Source organism: Trematomus bernacchii, unplaced genomic scaffold (genome assembly GCF_902827165.1).
Source record: "Trematomus bernacchii unplaced genomic scaffold, fTreBer1.1, whole genome shotgun sequence".
Lineage (NCBI taxonomy): Eukaryota > Metazoa > Chordata > Actinopteri > Perciformes > Nototheniidae > Trematomus > Trematomus bernacchii.
In genome coordinates, this window is record NW_022988050.1 from 5,117,079 (window position 1) to 5,137,457 (window position 20,379).

At 43.3% G+C, this 20,379-nt stretch overlaps 2 protein-coding genes across 2 annotated transcripts; one reads left to right on the forward strand and one right to left on the reverse strand.

Annotated features, from left to right (window-relative positions):
• Nucleotides 1–31: 31 nt before the first annotated feature.
• adprh (ADP-ribosylarginine hydrolase) lies at nt 32–6,940 on the forward strand. The gene is made up of 8 exons (XM_034119223.1): nt 32–336; nt 1,192–1,306; nt 1,403–1,511; nt 1,833–1,931; nt 2,015–2,120; nt 4,321–4,587; nt 5,295–5,509; nt 6,202–6,940. Exons 1-8 carry the CDS (start codon nt 299–301, stop codon nt 6,348–6,350), a joined length of 1,098 nt encoding a protein of 365 aa, XP_033975114.1. The 5' UTR covers nt 32–298; the 3' UTR covers nt 6,351–6,940.
• On the reverse strand, nt 6,896–20,119 carry LOC117473575 (ataxin-2-like protein). The gene is made up of 23 exons (XM_034119222.1): nt 19,404–20,119; nt 18,279–18,318; nt 17,672–17,728; nt 17,173–17,244; nt 16,842–17,001; nt 16,388–16,509; nt 16,136–16,227; nt 15,328–15,570; nt 14,607–14,995; nt 14,439–14,519; nt 14,228–14,341; nt 13,961–14,041; nt 13,721–13,782; nt 12,549–12,844; nt 12,386–12,455; nt 11,274–11,408; nt 10,823–10,886; nt 10,515–10,690; nt 9,965–10,106; nt 8,910–9,019; nt 8,422–8,601; nt 7,682–7,850; nt 6,896–7,551 (listed from the first exon to the last, which is right to left on the reverse strand). Exons 1-23 carry the CDS (start codon nt 19,526–19,528, stop codon nt 7,502–7,504), a joined length of 3,030 nt encoding a protein of 1,009 aa, XP_033975113.1. The 5' UTR covers nt 19,529–20,119; the 3' UTR covers nt 6,896–7,501.
• Nucleotides 20,120–20,379: the final 260 nt, after the last annotated feature.

Here is a 20,379-nt window from a genome sequence, read left to right on the forward strand (position 1 = left end):
GCTGTTACAGAGACGATTGCCATTTGTTTTATGTGTCCATCTTGCCAGCTGGAAAGCAGCCCTTTAAAATAGCTTTGCAGCTGCGCCTTTTTTTAGCCTCGACGTTTTCTGCGAGTCCAACCTTTCGACCAGGGTTTGGAAACTAACATACAATAACTCTAGCGAATAAAGCGGTTGTTTGCTACAGGCCTTTCCGAGCTGAGTCTGAGTAATATTGGCCACACACAAGGAGAGGGTGAGCAGTGTGCAGAGCTCCAGGCTAAGCCCCGGTGTCAGGTGCTCTGTGTGACCGCTAGTGATGCCTGATACTGCGGATCGACGCGCTGCAATGGGACGGTGAGACTTCCACTGCTCGGGGGAGGGGTTTCCTGCAGCAGCATGTGAAATATATTAATAAGGAATGACTCTCATATCAAGCCACAGTATTCTTAACGTTCAAGATGAGATGTTTAGGCCTATATGTTTGAATATACGGTTATAATATAGGCTAGGCCAACGATTTTACGTGATGTGCCAGGCATAAGTGTATATCTTTACAAAAAATACGTTTATTGCATGCTTCGCTTATAGACAACGCTGCTGCATATCAAGTAAAGACACCAGCCAGTTAGAGATGTTAGTCGTCACTTTATGTCATCATCCCGGCTTTACGACTCATTATTGTTGGTTGGCTTGGAGGAGGTGGCTCTCTGTATGGTCAAAATAATCAACAAAAAAAAGTCATAGTAGGCTATAGTATGTAGAACATTGTGAAAAAAAAGCAATAGTTTATGTCAAAAGATAGGAAGAGATTATAGTATCAACAACAGCATATCTTGAATATTTCGTTTAAATTTGAGAAAAAACATAATGTATATGAAAAAATGTATAGTATGTCGAAAATAAATGTTATAGTATGTTGAAAATATTAACAAAAAAGTTATAGTAAAGTATGGCAAGAAATATCAGAAAGAACAACATACTATACTATTTCCATAAAATAAACTAAATAAAAACAACATCGTAAAACAAAAAACAGCATAGTATTGTATTTTAACATTTTCATAAAAAAAGATATAGTATAAAACAAAAAAAGCTCAAATATCTCCTTGAGTTGCTTCGTCATCTTATGTTGTCCTACGGCTCAGGTTTACATTGAATAATGGCAGTCAGTTGTTAACAGAGCGTTAATTGAGTCTCTTGCCCCCTCAGATCTGCTACAGTGGAGCACTATAAGGCAGCCATGCTGCTGAGTGGAGCTGGTGATGCTCTGGGATACAGGAACCAGCTGTGGGAGTACAATGAGTCGGGACCGGCTATTCATCAGGTGATTGCAGAAAGAACATCGAAAGAAGTGCTGAAGAGAAACTGCCTAACCACTGCTAAAGGTATAATAACCCTCTGTTGTGTTCCTTCCCTGCAGGAGCTGAAGGAGCTCGGTGGTCTGAAGAACATCAAGGCCGAGCTCCCTGATTGGCCGGTGAGCGACGACACAGTCCTTCATCTAGCGACGGCCGAAGGACTGGCAACTGGTGAGGCGCAATAACATTATCCCTCCTGTCTGTCTGTCCTTTGCTTGTTTTGTTTCCAATGAGGCGTTAAATGGATCGATCTGATAGTCGAAAGTGTTCTGTTGAGGCCTCATTGGAAATCACACCACACCCCTCCCCCCTCATGACTAAAGGCTAAATCTAATTTCCAGTCTCTCCTTGATTTGCTGCTCTATTACGGCTCTGCACAAGTGGAAGGAAATGTCTACTTGACCTTTTTCTGCAATAGGGCAGCCATGTTAACATCTTTAAAAAGTTTATGAGGAAAGCATCTGCAGAAGTTAACGCTCGTCTCCCTCTCAGGCAAGGTTGGGGAGGACCTGTTGCATGATGTGGCGGCACGATATGTGGAGGGGATGAAGGACATGGAGGGGAGGAAGCCAGGGCCTTCAAGCATCCTGGGTGAGACAATGTCTTCATTTTGAAATCAGACCACATTTATTAGAAGTGATTGCAGAGATCTGACTTCTTCTCTGCTCTATTAGGAGTCTCCCAGCTGAAGCCCGGAGAGGAGGGGGGCTTCAGAGTGAACTATAACCCAGAGGGGACAGGCTGTGGAGCCGCCATGAGGTCCATGTGCATCGGCCTCAGGTAGGACACTCATCCTCACAATAAAAACATAATAACTCAGTCTGATTCGTATGCATGGCTGGGTTATTATTTTCTAATTGTCAATTACTCTGCAGTGTTGTTTTCCCGAGCATCCTAATGACTTACAGAGGGAAAAGTAGAGGAAATCAAATCCATGTTTCAAATTGATTTCCATTTAAGTGCCACTTCATTATTAATTTATATTTCTTAATGGCATCTGTTCCTGCAAATAAAGGCCCCTGTTTTAGGACTGGGTTTAATTTTCTTGTCTGAAATCCACAAAGGTTGATTTGTTTGCAGTTATCTCAACTGACCATTTATTTACAAGTAAAATCAATGTGCTCTTCATTAAAATTCATTTGTAAAATCGATTTTCTTCATCTTAATTTCCATTCCAATGTATCGATTTCCTTTGTCCAATAATTGTATATTAAATAGCTATATATTGTATGTAGCTTTACTGTTTTGTGACATGTCTATACTTGTGGCTATGATTTTCTAAACCCCCAAATAAAATATGAATGATAAAATGGATGAAACACTTATCCACGCAAAGACATTAAAGAATCCAGACTCACCGCTCAGACACAGACAGAAACGACTGTTTTCTGTCCAATGTGGCACAATAATGGTGATTTATTATCAGCTGCAAGAGGGAGGAGAGCATTACCGTAGTCCTAGCTCATACATGTCAAACTCAAGGCCCGCGGGCCAAATACGGCCCGTGGTGGATTTAATTTCGGCCCGCAGGATCATTTCGAATTACTATTAGATCTGGCCCACCGGTATATTGCACGCACACCTTCACTCAATCACTCATTGATGAACTTGCACCCAAGATGAGATGCCAAGTATCTGGCTTAAACTAGCATCACCGAGCAGCAAACTGAGTTTAAATGGTTTCCTTTTTGCACTTTTTTTCTTGCGACAACAGGGCATGTTTGGGTTTTTCTTTGAGGGAAATAGTTTTTTTGAAGCAGTTGTTGGCCTGTGGAAAAATGTAATCATAAGAAATGACTCTGGAAAATCTGCAGATAGAGCCATAAGAAATGAATGCAACGGATTCTTCATTTATTTAATGTTTAATGTTGTTTTTATATGCAATGCAATAATTTAAGCTTTGTTAGTTCCAGGTTTAATATGTGAAATAAGTTCATTTCAATACGTTTTGAAATAAACATTGAACCAGTCCAGCCCTCGACTAGTACCGATTTTTTTATTTTGGCCCACTGTGTATTTGAGTTTGACACCCCTGTCCTAGCTGATGAGAATCAGCTTGATATATAAAGACTCTTGATATGTTTTTGAAGTGAGAAAGAGTTGCCCTACTGAGGTTACGGCCGTGACTTTCAAAGTTAAGGTCAGAGTCCAAAATAACTGAGGTATGTGTCCTCACTCTTGATTGTAAAATCTACAACATCTAATAGTATCTCAGGAAATAATGAGGAAACTAATGATAAGCTGATACAAAAATCCCCTTTATTAATCTACTGTTGCTAAGTCTGTAAACTGCAGAAAAATATCCATAGATTTTTCATATCCATAGGTTTCCAAGATCCCTGAAAAAGCTAAAATCTTGAGGTTGGGGAAGAGAGAATCAGAGGTTTTGACATTCTCTTCTCAAAAAATCATTAAAGCAAAACAACCAAACAGTTCTGATTAATTGTGTTTTTCAATGAATCCACTTAGCTCTAATCTCATCACGCTTGTAGATACATCTTTATTAGGAATCCATTGGATGTTTTGTAAAAACAAGAAAACGACGAGTTAGTGTTTCTCTGTCTTTGCTTCGGATGATGAGGCACAATAATAGGAACACATTTAAGTGATGTAGAATTATGGACAGTCACAGCGCCATTTGGTCTGGTCACCCAAGGACAAGAGATAACTTGACATTTAAGGCACACAGCCTCTGCTCTTTTCCTGAAAACAATTTATGATAAATGCAACAGTGGAATAAGTATACATTCTTTGATCACTGAGCAGAAAATAAATAATTTACAGATTTCCAGGTTAAAAAAAACAAGACGTGGAGTCCATTAAAGCATGCAAAGAAGTAATTACTATAAACAGTATCCACACAGAATATAAATGCAGAAAACACTCTGCTGTGTGATGGACCTCATTAAGTAGAACCCTGCAGCTACATATCCTGCCTAATAAATGCTGATAATGACTTAAATACTTTGTCCCCCCCGAGGTATCCAAAGCCGGACCAGCTGTTGTCGTTGGTGGCGGTTGCTGTGGAGACGGGCAGGATGACCCACCCTCACCCGACAGGTTTCCTGGGGGCCGTAGCGTCGGCTCTTTTTACAGCGTACGCCGTGCAGCGCAGGCCAATCACGACCTGGGGTCTGGGCCTGCTCAACGAGGCCTGTCCAATAGCAAAGTGCTTTGTTCAGGGTCGGGGCTTCGCTGTGGAGGAGACGGAGAGGGACTGGGACTTCTTCTGTGACAAGTGGCAGTGGTATGAGCTGCTGAGATTAAGCTGTCATGCTGTATTCAACATCATCAACTCTCCCTTAACCTTTTAAAGCCTTAAGGTTAATAGATGATGGCGTGATATTTGTACTGAAATGTTATTGGTCAGGTTCAGTTCAGCAGCACTGAGCTCTTTTTATTGTAATGTAGTGCTCCTGAGGACAATATAAAGTCCATATATTTATTTTTCATAATTTAAAGGGCCCTATCATTCTCATTTTCAGGTTCATTTTGCGCTTTATGCCTCTTTTGACATGCTTTAATGTTCAAAAAGCTCTTTATTTGTCTCATACTGCCTGTGCTGCGGCCCCTCTTTTCACCCTCTGTCTGAAACCAGAGCCCAGTCTGCTCTGATTGGTTAGCTGGCCGGCTCTGTTGTGATTGGTCAACCACATAGAGATGTTGGAGCACTAGCCAATAGATGCTCAAGTGTTACATAGTGATGTCATTATGGTACAGAGATAAACATAGGAGTCAAATGGAGGCGTTTCAGGCAGGTGTGTGGAAGAGAAGCTCCCTCTGGAGGGAACTTTGAGATTTTAGGCTTTGTAGACCATTTACATGCACAAAAACCTATATAACACACTACTACGGTAAAGGGAAACCCCCAAAAACATAATAGGGCCACTTCAGAAAATCATTACATTTGAGCACAGTGTGGATGTCAGGACTATCTCTTACCTCCGTCCTCAGGTACCTGGACACCAGGGGCATCTCCTGTGGGGTGGGGCCTGTGATCTGGCCCTCCTCCTACGGCCCAGCAGAGAGAGACGAGGACTACAAGAGCTTCAGCCTGTCAGGCCGGGCGGGGCGCAGCGGACACGACGCCCCGATGATCGCGCTGGACGCCCTGCTGGGGGCGGGGGCCGACTGGGAGGAGCTGATGAGCAGAGCCGGCTTCCATGGGGGTCAGAGATATTTTAATGGGGGCCTTTATGATGTTGGAGGCTGAGAGGAGTATTGCAGTAACTTCTAATAATCTCACCAAAGCTTCAAACATCTCATTTAAACCCTTAACCTCGACATTTTCAACTTTAAACCTATACTTATTTTTCGCCTAAACATAGACTTCTAGCTCAGCCTGATAATCGCAGCATCGCTTCTCTTTACTTAATAATTTGACATTTTAAAATGTTTCCATTCTCTTCTCTTGCATGAAGTCTCAGTGTATGGCTGAACAAATGTAATGGAAAAATGCAACATTTAGTTTTTATAACAGATTGACATAAAAGTGTTATAGCAGTGTGTATATATCGTGTATACCAATTTCCAAAAGTCATGGCATGAATAAATTAGTCATATATCATATAAAATGTCATATAGTCTGCCATTAAAAGTCATATAGCATGACTAAAAAGAAAATTCAGAGTATCACAAGCCATTAAAAAAAGACCTCATACTATAGTATAAATATTTTTGCCATAGAGAATGAAAGTTAATAGATTGTTTTTTTAAAGTATAGTGTAAAGGTAAAAAGTATATTGTATATATGCCATGTCAGTCATTAAATTGGCATGCTAAACATGTCATTAGCATAAATTAGAACTTCCTATTATGCTAAATTAAGTAACATTGCCTCTATGGTTTCCTTCCGGCCCAGGCGACAGTGACAGCACCGCAGTGATCGCCGGCTGCTGCTGGGGTCTCCTGTACGGCACCCAGGGGGTCCCCGAGGGCAACTACTGCAACCTGGAGTACCGGGACCGGCTGGAGCGCAGCGGGGAGCAGCTCTACGCCCTGTCCCACTGAGGAGCAGACCCTGCTGCACTGACTGTGTCCTGACGTCCCGCACTGAGGGGGAACGAGGCCACACACACTGACACGTCGACGGACAGCTGGGTGGCGCTCGGCCGTTCATCGAACCAGAGCGCTGACACCGAGCCACACTGGGGGGTGTCATTCTGCCTGAAGGGGAAGCGGAGTGCCTTACTCACCCAAAGAAGAGTCTCATCTGCCAGAACAAGTGTGCCTCATGAGGCAGATGTATAAAGAGGAGTCCCCCTAGTGACCATTTTAAATTAACATGCAGAATTACACCACTGAGTGGAACAAATCCCAGCTAATGAGAAAGTGAAGAGAAGACAAAGAATCCCCTGAGAGGCAATTATGTCGTTTTGTCAGCCTGACATAATGACAGTGAATTATCGAGCTTCAAATTAAATGTGCTCTTGTTATTGTCTAATGAAAATTAAATGTCTGTGTCTCATTAGAGTGGCTTCCTGCAGTGCAGAGCAGAACTGTAACTGCCAAACACAATTCATGTTTCAATAAATTAAACAAACAAGGCTTTGAAGTTGAGTTGAAAACTTTATTTTTTGGTCATTGTTGTTTTAATATTTTTTTTGTCTTGTCCATTTTTTATTAATTATATTGTCCTACAGGAGAGGAGAGGCATAGGGGTGGGTTTTAACTACTGGATCGAGTTAAAAAAGGAAAATGATTTGCTAAAAATCCCCTCTTCACATCCGTCCTTTCATGCTGTATTCACAAGAGCTCCGCGACAGTCCGTTTCCCCATGTGTGTCATGGTACAAAATCCCACACTGCTGCTGGTCTCCATCCGTGTTCCTTCCTCTCCGACTAGTCCGCCCCAAAAGGTGCCTCATGTCTCTGAAATGGGAGGAAGTTGGAGAGAAGAGCAGGATGGCAGCAGGGGCCGGACGCACCTTCATCATTCTAAATAAAAAGGTCCTCCTCATCTGGGGCTGACGCTGAGATTTGAACTGATGAAGAACGCTACAGCGGGAGAATAAGGTGCTGTGAGGCTTTGTATCCTCCTCTGCACTTCCTGTCAGTTTGTCATGTATAAGTCAGTCTGGGCTTCACATCCAGCAGGCAGTGGGGATGTTGGGGCTCATTCCTAAGAAGATTTAAGGAGGTGGGGAGGGGGGCAGATGGAGTTTAGTTTCCAGGCTGATGGAAGGGGGCAGGGTGCGTTTGAACCTGCATTGCTGTGGGAGGTAAACAGAAAACAGCAAAAAAAAAAAAAAAACACATAAATGCTACTTCAAGGCACAGATGGAGAATGAATGAACGAATGAACGAATGAATGAATGGACGGATGTAGCTCTGCACTCGTACCTTGTGGATGTCCGATGTAAAAGTGTTGGTGTGCTCCCTGCTGGGGGCCGTGCTGAGGGTGCTGTTGCACGGAGCCGGGGCCCTGCTGAGGGGGGGGCTGCAGCATCACTAACTGGGGCTGGCCGTGGTTCCCCTGGTGGTGGCCTGCCATGGCTCCCTGTACGTGGGCCTGGGGGACAGGAGAGTCATGTTTAGATCAAAATACGCCATTTTACCCGACAAATACTCATGATCAGCTGTGGTCAAAGGAAACTTATTACTGAAAACGCTCGTCAACAACCTTTTTACCCATTATGAACTAAAGGAGGACAAGACGTTGTCTAAAGACTCAAATGTAGTTCAAAAATAAGATCAATACTAAAATAACAATTGTTGACAAGAGAAGACACAAAGATGTTCCTTAATGCAGCATTTTAGAGAAAGGACATTGTTGAGGAGGACCATGAGTAACTTCCTTTAGTTAAAGTTAACAATAAAAACAATAGGGAGAAAGAAATCAAATGAACAATATAATCTGATAACCGTTTATCGGCTAGACTAAAATTGTTATGGTTTTCTTTGCTTAAGATAAGACTAAAACTGCCAGACATGGGACACTTGGGACAGGGTGAAGTTGACTAAAAAGTATAAAAACGTGGACATTTGAAACAGGATTTCATTATGAATATCTAACTAAATGAACACTAACTTGCAGTAAAACATGAAAAGGAGCCGAGAGTCTCAGCACTGAGGATCCTTACCTGTGTTAACTGGCTCAGAGGATAGGACTGTGGGATGCCCTGGTGGCTGTGGATGCTGTAGCCCTGGATGGGGTACGAGCCCTGTGGAGACGTGTGTCCCGGCGGCATGTTGGGGGGGGTCTGTGCTGACAGAGGACCTGAGTGGTACAAGGACTGGGGCTGGGGGCCGGGCTGGGCATTCTGAAAGGAGACCACAACGTCAGAAGAGATGATGAATGAATGAAAATAGCATGTCCCTAAGGCGGAATTCTCTGAAGGGTGGAAGCCCGGGCTAAACAGACAACCCCTCCCCACATCTCTTAACCTTATCAAGTCTACATTTATGTACATTTTTGTAGTCTAGTATTATGATGTAGCCTTTTTTTTTTTAAATGGGCCTGGTTTGTTCCTGAGTTATTCTGTCATTCATAGAGAAATCCAGACTTGGTGGATGCTCCCTCAGAGCTGGGACACATCAAAAGTGTTTCGGTATATTTTGTGTCCTGTACCTGTCCGGGGCTCTGTGCAGCGTGCTGGGGAGGGGGCTGGTTTCCTGTCGGGGTGCTGGAGGGCTGGGGCTGATGAACGGCACCCGCGTGGTGGGCGAAGGACTGTTGAGCTACAGAGGGAAATAAGAAAGATGATTAATGTCAGAGAAATACTTTATATTGTCGTTTACTCTCAATAGGCGCTTTCACACCGCAGTACTTTTCCCAGTATAGTTCTGAAATGTTGCGTTCACACCAAAAAAATCCGGAACTAGAAATTAGTTCATGAGAAACTTTTCACCCCCTTTACCGTCCCTGCTAGAGAGCAGGTACTTTCCTGGGAGAAAAAGGTTCCCATTTCTGATTGGCTGGACGGAATGCAAGCCACGCCCCGTAAAACTCCAAAAAGGTTTTGTGAAGCCGCCATTTTATTTTCCTCGCATTAGCATTATTAGCATTAGCATTAGCCCAGTGCACAAACGCAGAGAGACTAACTTATGGCAACACAAAAGAAAACATGGGAGCGGTGGAGATGAGGAGGTGTCGGCGTTCTGGCGATTTACTCGGAAGGCTTCAGTAGAAGCTGCTGGGAGTCCCAGCAGCTTCTACTGAAGCCAGTCCCCAACTCCGGGGACTTCCGGCCGGGGACTTCGGGTGGCAGTATACGCCGTGAAGTTGTTTGCGGCCTGCCAGTAAACCCAAAGCAGAAGAAGAAGAAGTGACGTCAGCGGCTTCATTTGCCTAATCCTCCCTCAGGGACTTGTTCCGGTGTGAACGCGATCTGCTCTTTAGTTCATCAGAACTGAAGAGTTCTGATGAACTAAGTACGGCAAAGTACTTGGTGTGAAAGCGCTTAATGTTTTTTTGAGGCTCTTAATGAAAGTATGAAAATTACAAACATATGATAAGCTGTAAGTGTGTTTTGAAAATCTTTAAACTAAAAATGTCCTCATCAGATTTAAAAAACAAAGTATAGTACGACTTCAAATAAAAAATAAATGAATACTATTGGCTCATTCAGCGTTGGAGCACAGGCCCCTTGCTTAGAGATATTTAGGCGTTTGAGCTCTACTCACCGTAAATGCCCTGCTGTTGCCCCTGAGGCCCTTCTCCCTGTGGAGAGAACTGGGGGCCTCCTGGGGGGCCCATGGCTTGTGGGTGTGGACCACCGCCTTGCCCTATCATCCTGGCTCCTCCTTGCAGCATGGAGTACATCGGCTGAAGAGAGGGGGGAACAAATCCACATATTGAAATACTAATCCCATACTCCCAGTCTTTTCCGTTTTTAATACATTGAGGAAGATGCTACATGTTTTGGTTCAAAGGCTTCATTTTCTGGGGCAGAGTACCAAACTGTGAGGCTTCTTATAACAGTGTATTTGTCACCAGAGTGATTGTTGGGTAATATTGTATCCAGTTAACATTTTGTTTGTACAACCTGTGCAGCAGATTAAACTGTATCAGACATAAATATAAGTTTGTAAACACATTGAATGGTTTACTAAATGTCAGAGCAAAGTGGAAATGTGCTAACATATTCACAGTAGCATAACAAGCTCTCAGAACAAACATTCAGCCGACCATTTAAACATGAATTAAAAAAAAGGTATGAGAGGTCAGACTTACAACCTGTCCGGGGTAAGGGGACATGGCCTGGAGGACCTGCTGCTGGCTGTACTGCTGAGGGTTGTACTGCAGGTAGGGCTGAGGGTAGGGGGACGCCACCAGAGGGGCCCCGGCTGCTGAGGTTGCAGCCTGCAGCATGGGCGGAGCCGAGTTACCATGGTCCGAGCGCTGAGCCACTGCACAGCGGGACGGGGGGGAAAGAGTTATTAAGACCACAGAAACATTGAGGGGAAAAAAGTACAGCTTTATTTGTCAAATGGAGACTATACATTGAAACTACAGATCTGGAGAGAGAAACATGCGTTTACCTTTGGTCCTGGGGTATTTCCCCTGGCTGACTGCAGACATGGTGTACTGGTACATGGGTGGGGGCTGCAAGACAGAAATAATCAAGAGGGCAATTGAGAAAAAGCTGCGTTGTTACCAAAACATTTAACAGGTGATAAGTCAGTCAAAACTAAATAATTATCATTTTGATACTCAATGAATTGTTTTTAAATGTTTAAAGCAAAATGCCACAATATTTCTAATGTCAGCCTCTGAAACATTTATATTTTCTGGGTATTCTATAATAGCAAAACGTATATTTTGAATTTCCAATATTGTAGTCAAAACCTGCTGTTTAAATGTGTGAGAATCTGGTAAACTAAATTGCATTTTATTTGTACTTTTATAGACAAAATGAGAAAGTGACAGAAATAAACGTTAGCTGTAGACCTAAACAAATAAAGAATATTAATTTATAATTTTCTCAAGTACCTGCACAGGGTGGATCTGTGACACATAGGAGAGGTAGGGGGTGTTGTACAGGGGTCCCTGCCCCCCGGGGTGCTGCAGAAGCACGGGGCTGGGGGGAGTGGGACGAGGCGGGGTGGGCGCTGTGTTGGGCTTCACCTGTAATAACACAACCACAGGGAGATTAAATAAGCATGTCACTGAGCTAATCACAGGCATTTCAACAAATGTTATGATTCAACATTATAACAATACGTATTTGTACCTAAGAATAGTACCTTTTTTATGCATAGCTTATGACTTCGACTTTATAAAATCCACTCAGTACTTAAGTGCTCTCTATAGGCACGTTCACACCGCAGTACTTTTCCCACTTTAGTTCCGATATAGTTCCGAAATGTTGCGTTCACACCAAAAAGAGCCGGAACTAAAATGAGTTAATGAGAACCTTTTTACCCCCTTTTCTGTCAGTTTTCTGTCCCTGCTAGAGAGCAGGTACTTTCGTGGGAGAAAAAGGTTCCTATGTCTGATTGGCTGGGCGGATTGCAAGCCACGCCCCGTAAAACTCCCAAAAAGTTTTGTGAAGCCGCCATTTTATTATCCTCGCATTAGCATTATTAGCATTAGCCCAGCGCACAAATGCAGAGAGACTAACTTATGGCAACACAAAAGAAAACATGGGAGCGGTGGAGTGATGAGGAGGTGTCGGCGTTCTGGCGATTTACTCGGAAGGCTTCAGTAGAAGCTGCTGGGAGTCCCAGCAGCTTCTACTGAAGCCAGTCCCCAACTCCGGGGACTTCCGGCCGGGGACTCCGGGTGGCAGTATACGCCGTGAAGTTGTTTGCGGCCTGCCAGTAAACCCAAAGCAGAAGAAGAAGAAGTGACGTCAGCGGCTTCATTTGACTAATCCTCCCTCAGGAACTTATTCCGGTGTGAACGCGATCTGTACTTCCCTGGGGGAGGATTAGGCAAATGTCTTAGTTCGTGAGAACTAAAGAGTTCTGATGAACTAAGTTCTGATGAACCTTTGTGGGAAAAGTACTGCGGTGTGAAAGCGCCTTATATCATATTCTTGTTTTAGTATAGTTCATATTTTTCTAACATTTCAAGCATTTAGCAGGAACACATTGGCTTACCATGGGCATTGGACTTTTGATAGGGTTGAACTCCTTAGCGTTGGGGTTTAAGGTTGATTTCTTTACTTGCCTAGAAGATATAAAGAAAGAAATGTGTTTAATCACAATAATATAAGCCATTAAAACCAAACTGTTTAACAGTGAAGAGTCTCTCAGAACTCACTCTGGCATGCCCTCCGGACGCTCCGCAGACTCAGGCCTGGAGTCCTCGCTGCCCGGGGTCCTGGCTGGCTGCGGGGTGGCCGGTGAATGCCGGTCTGATACGGTGCCAGATGTGGAGTCTTTAGCGTCTGCAGCAGGGGAGGGTGAAGGCTGAGGCTGGGAAGGACCCGAAGCTTTGGGCTCTGATGAAGCGTCTGAGGGCTTGGCTCCGCCGGGCTGGGTGACCTCGCCAAGGGAGGGTGGGTTCGCTGTAGCTGGGGAGCTGGGCGAGCTCGAGCTGCCTCCACTCGGCTGGAGCTGAGGACAAGAGCAGGAGATAAGGATTGAGTTTAGATGTTAAGAAGAATCGAGGTGTGGCAAAAAGGGAAACGAAATAATGAAGATTTAAGAAACAGATACATGTAATCTTATACTTCGATTTTTCTTATGAACTGAAGAATTGTACTGCAATTTAAAGCTCAGGGTTCATACACTTTTTCACCAATTATTTTCCATGACTTCTCCATGACCTTTACCTAATTTTCCATGACCAAAAAAAGTACTCTTTCTCAGCGGTACCACTGAAAATGGTTTATTTTAACATTGAACAGGAAAATAAGGTCTGCATATGAAACATGTTGTGCCTATCTAAAACAAATCAAGTAGGCTTACTAGCTTCTACACGCTAAAGCAACTAAAATCTCTCACCAGCAAAATACCTCGTCAGTTAAATGCCATTTTACGTTTCATTACTATACAGTATTTATTAGATGGATAAAATATAAATTATATTTGATGCAACTGTAGTTACATTTCCATGACTTTTCCAAAACTTTGGGAAAAATATTGTTTTCCATAACTTTTCCAGGGCCTGGAATTAGCATTTTGAATTTCCATGACTTTTCCGGGTTTTTAATGACCGTAAGAACCCTGAAAGCTGCAAAATCTATTTGACATTTCCATGAAAAAAGATTCCTAAAGAAACTTTGTCAAAATGTCAAGGCATAAGAAACCTGTCTGAATTTCCCCCACACTGAGATGTCTTGTGAGACTCATTAACGGTCACAACCAAGTGAATAAGAGTGATTTTTAAAAGGAAATCATTGTTCATCAGTGATGTCTCAGGTTGCAGCTTCTTGATTTGTCACAGATGTTCTAATTTCACACTTCACAGAGAGGCAACTGAACTCTTACCCTGAATTCCTTGCCAAATTTCCGCAGCTCCTCAATCTGAGACCTCTGCTGAACCGAGGGAACTGGTGGAAGAGAGAGAAACACAAACATTAATGAAAATGGAAAGATTTAGAAACGGCAAACTTGGGGCATGTTTTCAAAAACACAAAGAACACACAACTATGAACATGTGGATTGAATATCCTCAGATTTATGTGTCCATTTAATTTAAAAGACTGATTTCCAGCCTTATACACACACCTTTACTACTCTTGCTGTCCTCTGTGCCGCTCTGGCTCTCAGCGGCACGTTCCTTTGCAGCGTTGCCAAGGATCTCATTCACTGTAAAGACGAGACAAACGATAAACTAATTAGTTGTTGCTTCATTAGATTCCACCTTCAATATGAGTCGCTTACTGCCACAAAGTGACGGTCTTCTTGATGAAGCTCACGTCATTATGGATAAATGGGTTTGACTTTGATATTTAACTCTTAAACAAAAGCAGGAGGCCAGTAATCAGACCGTACCATCGACAGGGAAGAGAGGGGCGGGGCCAGACATCTTCTGTGGGGGCATGGAGACAGACGATGTGTCCAAATAAGGCGTGTCCTGGGAAGAACCTGATTTAGGAGAGCGAGAAGCTGCAAGGACAGGAGAGGGAATAATACAAGTTAGATCTCAGACAAAATGAATCAATAATACAATAGTGGTTCGGTAAGAGCAGCTGACAGAACGTACTTGAGGACTGAGAGTGTGAAGAACGGACTGTTCTGCTCGACTGCGGAGGTCTTTGGGCTTTAGGAGATGTTCTGCTAGACACTGAAAGGCAGAAAATAAAATATTTTCAATCTGTTTGAAATTCACACTGCCGTTATAAAAATGCAAAGATGCCGTTCAAACACTCACCTCCATTAACAGGCCTGCTAGCATCAGACAGCGAGTGTGGGAGTGAGTGGGAATGAGGGACTGTGTGTCCGTGTGGTGCGGGGGGGCTGGAGGGGGATGGAGCAGCGGATGCTGGTCCTCCGGCAGAGGCTGCCGTGGGGCCAGGGCTCGGAGCGTAGGCCCCACCACGGCCCGACAGAGGGCTGTTCCTCTCAGAGGGGGAGACGCCAGACTGGGGCCCGGCGGCAGAGGGCAGCGGGGGTCTGGGGGAGGACGAGGATGGAGGGTTGGAGCGGTATCCTCCGCTCAGACGGGCGTGAGGTGGAGGCCCCCCGGGACCTCGCTCAGATCGGTCCCGCTCTCGGTTCATCTCTCTCTGACGCTGAGGTAATGGAATGTACTTGCCATCCCTGTGAGAGGAAGAGAATATGTGTCTCAGTCGGACAAAACATGTGGTTGATACAACAAATATCACACTGTAAAAACTGACTGGTGCAACGAAACATGACGAGTTCCGGCTCAATCAGCTGTTTGATAGAGTGGAGTGTATGCAGGGTATATGCAGGAATCCTGAAGTCAAATTTAATACCTTTTAAGACCTTTTCCATACATTTTAAGACCTCATCACCACTCATCGTAGTTATTAAGTAATTATTCACCACAGCCTTGTTGAAATATAATTTATAATCTAGGATATGACACTATAACTCTACAGGCCCCACAGACCAGCAGCCCCCCTCACCTGGTGCTAGCTCCAGGGCTGTCTCGGCCCCTCTCTCGGTCACGGGGGCTCTCGCGGCCCCTCTCACGATCGTTGCCGTCTCGCACCACAGCGCTGTATTTGTCCTCCTCGCTTTTGCCTTCATCATTTTCCAGGCCGACGCGATGCCGATACTGCGGGCTCGACTCGATCTCACAGGCCAGGCGAGCAGCGCGGGCCTCCCTCTGCCGAAAGTTGTCTGAGTTTCCCTTTTCCAGCGGCACACTGGAGCAGGAGAAGGGGAAAGGTGCGACAAAGAACAAACAATGAGGGATACAGAAAGCCTTAAAACTGTTCAGTCAGACAACTCACATTTTTTCTTAATATGTTTATTAGAAGCAGCATATAGTTTGAGTTTGGCGTCTAGGCTCGGGCCTCATCACTCCAAAGAATTACAAAGAACATTGAGTGATGATTAGATAACTATCCCCCCGAGCCTACAGGTGGAAGCTGGGGTGGAAGCTGGGGTGGTGGTGGGGCAGGCAAGCAGCAGCAACATGAAACACAGCAGCAGGAACATGAACGCAGCAATAGCAAGTGAACACAGCAGTGGCAGCAGCAGTATGAGCGAGGCAGAGGCAGGAAGACCCGGCAGCTTAAATAGAGCGGCATGTTTAGGAGAATGTGTTTGGTTGGTTGTAAGAGGGACGAGGTGCGTCACGTGTTAATGTATCATTGGTGCTCGAGTTGACTGCCTGAACTAGCTCGCAGGCTTCGCCCCATTTCTTGAATTCAAACTGAGCCCAAAGTATTGTTCATGTGAAACGTATGAATTGAAATGGCTACTTACGTATACATGGAAAGGCTGGAATCGTATGTTGACGTGACTCCATATTTCACTTCATTGTAGCGGAACATCTCGTTGGCATCCCAGCCATTGGACTGCAAAGACAAATGTAAAATAAATCAGGGAAATGATTAAGTGCATTAAGCAGAAAAAAGTTTCTTTCTTGTGGTTTAATAATAATAATATAACATTTCCGAGTATGGGCATTTATATCATCTTTGTTTTTTGTAGTGTTGAAAAGACGGAGCGACTCACTGGATCTTTCTCCAGATCGAAACCCTCTCCATTGCTCTCTCCGCCCTCCCATCTCTGCAGAACCTTCTCCTTGTGTTCTCCGTTGACACGAGTGGAGCTGATGGCCGTGTCTGTGAAGGTGTCTAAAACCATAGGAATAAAAGTAGATTAGACCTTTCTCAAAGTGTTTCATTTGGCTCACTTTATCTACAGCCTGCAATCTGAGTCTAATCGATAAGTCTCAAAATATAACATTAAAGAATGCTGACTTTTGACCATATAGCCGAAAATCTATTATTCTCTCTTCCTTTTCTCAGATCAAATCCAATCTAGTCAAGGCTAACATATCTATTTACTATAAATCAAGGACACTCAGCATGAACTAAGTCTAACTTTCCCCACAAAAAACTATTTTCCAGAAGGATCAATATGTCTATCCTTCAAATGCATTGCTGGTCTGCGAAGATGTTCGTACCTCTTGTGGCAAAGTTGAGGTCGACGTCTTTGCAGATCATGGTCACCAGGTCTGAGGGGCTGAAGATCATGGTGTCAGTGATGTCCTCCCTCCGTGGCAGAGTTGATGTCGGTTCCTCCTCCTCACCGCGTTTGTGTACAGCGTCCACAGCCAACTCACACTATGGACCCAACATTAGAGATTTTAAGTCAGTGTTAACTTGCAGACAGGGACATAAAACAACGAAAGAAAGGCCATATTATTCATTGAGAAAAGTTAACAGTTATGCTGGCAGGATTACATGCAGAGCTTTATTTAGTTGAAAGTGGTGGGTTCAACAAGAGATTCTTACCCGAGAGCTGAGAGTCTTAAATACGCCTTCAAATACACTGCCGTTCTTCACTCTTATGTCACAGGTCGAACCCTAAGAGAGAGGGAGAAAGACTTTGTTTTAAAAACGTATAAAAGCAGAAAAATAAGACACAAACAAAATGTATTTAAAATGTGATACTTCCAAAACTCTAACAGCTTTTTGGGATTGAGTATACATATTTTGAAAACTGTATTCTGTATACTGTCCATGTTGTCAATAGTAACTATTTAATGCATCTGCTTTTATGAGATTTGGGTTGTCGTGTCTGAAAAAGTGCACATCTAGTAATAATAAGGAGAAACACGACAGACAACTTGCAGCACAGCCGATCTTGAAAGAGAAGGACCATTAGAGAAGGTAAGTTACATCTTACCTCCGACTAATATGGTACAGGTCAAAGTAGGTAATGCAAGTCATTCATTTGTCTTGAATAATCCATTCTGGTCTAATGACATTAATAACAAGTCTAATGACTTACCACAACAGCTGTGAGGAAATGAAGCATCCTAGCATTGTTGTACACTCCCTCGAACACCTGCAGATGGGAAAACATGTTTTAAGTATTCATCAAGCAAAGTATTACAAATACATGACATTAAAAGATCAAATGATATTTATAATTAAAAAAAAAAAGGACCAACATTTGATATCTTAACCAGTAAAAAATATGTAGGTTGTCCATTTAAAGGGTAGGTGCTACATCAATACTCTCCTTTTATACAGGAAAACCACTTATGACGCACTCTAAGGAATGGAGGTTTAAGCCACAGTTACCCTTTTTAACCAACTGTCGTCACAGGTATATTCCTGGTAGTCAGATACATTTGGATTGTAGTCCAATGCAAACAACATATTTCTTTTTATATAAAAATCTCTCATCAGTGCTCTCTTGAAGAGGAACATTCAAAGGCAGATTTTCCTTATATAGTTTAAAATCTTCAATAATGTATAAGATCACACGATACACATGTCACGATGGTGCTGGAATGGGACTTAAAGATAAGGATTGGTTTCAATATGGCCCTTTAGTTTTTAACATTGTGTACAATCTTATGCATGAAACTTTTCTGAATCAGGATACTCACTGGAGATGACTGGAACGTTGGCTTTGCAGAAGCTCGGTTCCTGGGAAAAACAAAACAGTTAAAACATGTTTGTCTGCTCAGACAGTAGTATAACCTAAAAGCCGGTTAAGGCAGTGTCACATTGCACATATACAACAGATAGTTGGATTAGGGAAGTTGAAAAGCTCATTTACAGGTCTGACAAGTCCCCAAATCAACATTCCTACTGCACTGAACACTTACAACGCAAACTTGGTAACTAGAGTCACCTATTGGGAATTTATACTTTCTTCAACCTTTCTTGTGTTAGGTGTCATCCTGCCACCAATTTCACTTTGGAAAAATAATAGCATCATAACAGATGCATTTTTCAATGATGTAATGTGTAGTATAATCTTAAAGAAAACTTCAATATTTGGTCATGTTTCATAAACATAGATGTAACAGTTCTACTGATCCCTTTAAATGGATCACACCCAGAATCTCTCTTGAATTAAGTAAGGAAAATCGAAACTATATTCTTTAAATCACGTCAACATTTTTAGAAAAAACGAGCAACCGTTTTCATACAGTAATAACATGATTAGATCAATCAGGATAGTAAATACGTCCACCATGAACAATAAACATAAGAAATGTTTTCACTGCTAGTCACATAAACGCTTGCAAAACAAAGGCTGGAAAGAAGCTTGCAAGAGTTTCGTAAAAAACACACATCTCAGAGATTTTAGGACACATATAACATGGTGATGGCCTCAATATAACATCGATGTTAAGTACAATGTTTCTACAAGATACTTAATTGGCTAAAAATGCATGTTTGTCAATGCTATATTGTACATAATCCACGTCTCTTTGCTGGCACTGACAGGCCATATACACTTTGAATAGCCTTTTTTGCTGATTTGCTGCTCACTGCTTTCACAAAACCTGGATCCACCTCAGTTTTTGTCTTTCATTTAATCTGGACATTCCAATTGGTTAACAGTCCCTGTCAATCTAACATGTGCTAATCTGATTGGCCTGGAAAGAAGCTCTATTTCCGAGACACACCCACTCGGCACACACCGCCTTAACCGGTAGGCCTCCAACTCACGGGACAATCCTCGGACTGGCCTGACAGAAACCCCCCCACAACCCGCTTACCTCCCGGCCTGAGTCCTGCTGCCGCTGTTGATTCCGCTGACTGGAGCAGACATACCGGCGGGGCCCGAGGTTCCGTTGGACGCCTTTCTCCCGCCTGAGCCGGGTTGCTGCTGTGGTTTCAGCATTGCGAAGCACAAGGCTTAAGACACCAATACGTGTACGCTCACTTATAAACACTGATACCTTTGGAGGTGAAGTAGATTTAAGGCGAACTATCTTTAGCAGTATCACCTGTCCCGAGCGGAGCCGGTGTTTAACCTCAGGGATACCGGCTAGCTACTCTTGCTAAATGAAGTCGCTTCTGGCCTAAAATGTAAAAGCGAATTTAAATTAAATTAAACATATAACTTAACAAACCACCCCGACTATCTTATCTGTTACCACGGTGGTTATGTCAAAGCAAGCGACTAGTGAAAAGACACGAGTTTTCGTGTGATTACTTAGCACTAGCTCGCTAACTTAGCACTAGCTTGCTAACTTAGCATTAGCTTTGATCCTAAAGCTCACTTCGGGCGCTTTCCTCCGGGATTTACGTTCTTCTCTCGGTCGCGTCGCCTTGACTCCGGCACCGCTGACCCCTTCCGTTAAAATTTAAGCACTTGGTGTTACTGTCAGTTGCCCTATTAAGTTAGATTATTACAGGTTTCTTACTGAAAACCTGCTGCAGGTCGGTCAACACCACCTCTCGGTAGGTTCACTAGACTCAATCCGCGCGCGGCTGACCGGCTGGAAAGGGGGAGGGGGCGTTGGCGTGCGCGTGCGCTTTTCGACCTAGTAGTGAGCGCGCGTACATGGAGTCATGTGTACATTGAACTCCTATTTCATTAATTATGATTTATTCCTCAGATATAAACAGAGGTGGAAGAAGTACTTAAAGGAAGAAGTACCAGAGTGTATGAATACTATGTTACAAGTACAAAAGTGTTGGTATAAAAATATAATAAAAGTCCTGAAAGTAAAAGTACTCATTATGCCA

Bases quoted from the DNA above. Each gene is read 5' to 3' on its own strand.
- LOC117473575 (XM_034119222.1), bottom strand. From the start codon at position 19,528: ATGCTGAAACCACAGCAGCAACCCGGCTCAGGCGGGAGAAAGGCGTCC. The intron at 17,729-18,278 runs GTGAGTATCCTG...TCCCATCTGCAG, and splicing joins CAACGTTCCAGTCATCTCCA to GTGTTCGAGGGAGTGTACAA. The intron at 16,510-16,841 runs GTACGAACATCT...CTATGGTTTTAG, and splicing joins CCTCAACTTTGCCACAAGAG to ACACCTTCACAGACACGGCC.
- adprh (XM_034119223.1), top strand. From the start codon at position 299: ATGCCTGATACTGCGGATCGACGCGCTGCAATGGGACG. The intron at 1,307-1,402 runs GTGATTGCAGAA...CCTTCCCTGCAG, and splicing joins CGGGACCGGCTATTCATCAG to GAGCTGAAGGAGCTCGGTGG. The intron at 4,588-5,294 runs GTATGAGCTGCT...CTCCGTCCTCAG, and splicing joins TTCTGTGACAAGTGGCAGTG to GTACCTGGACACCAGGGGCA.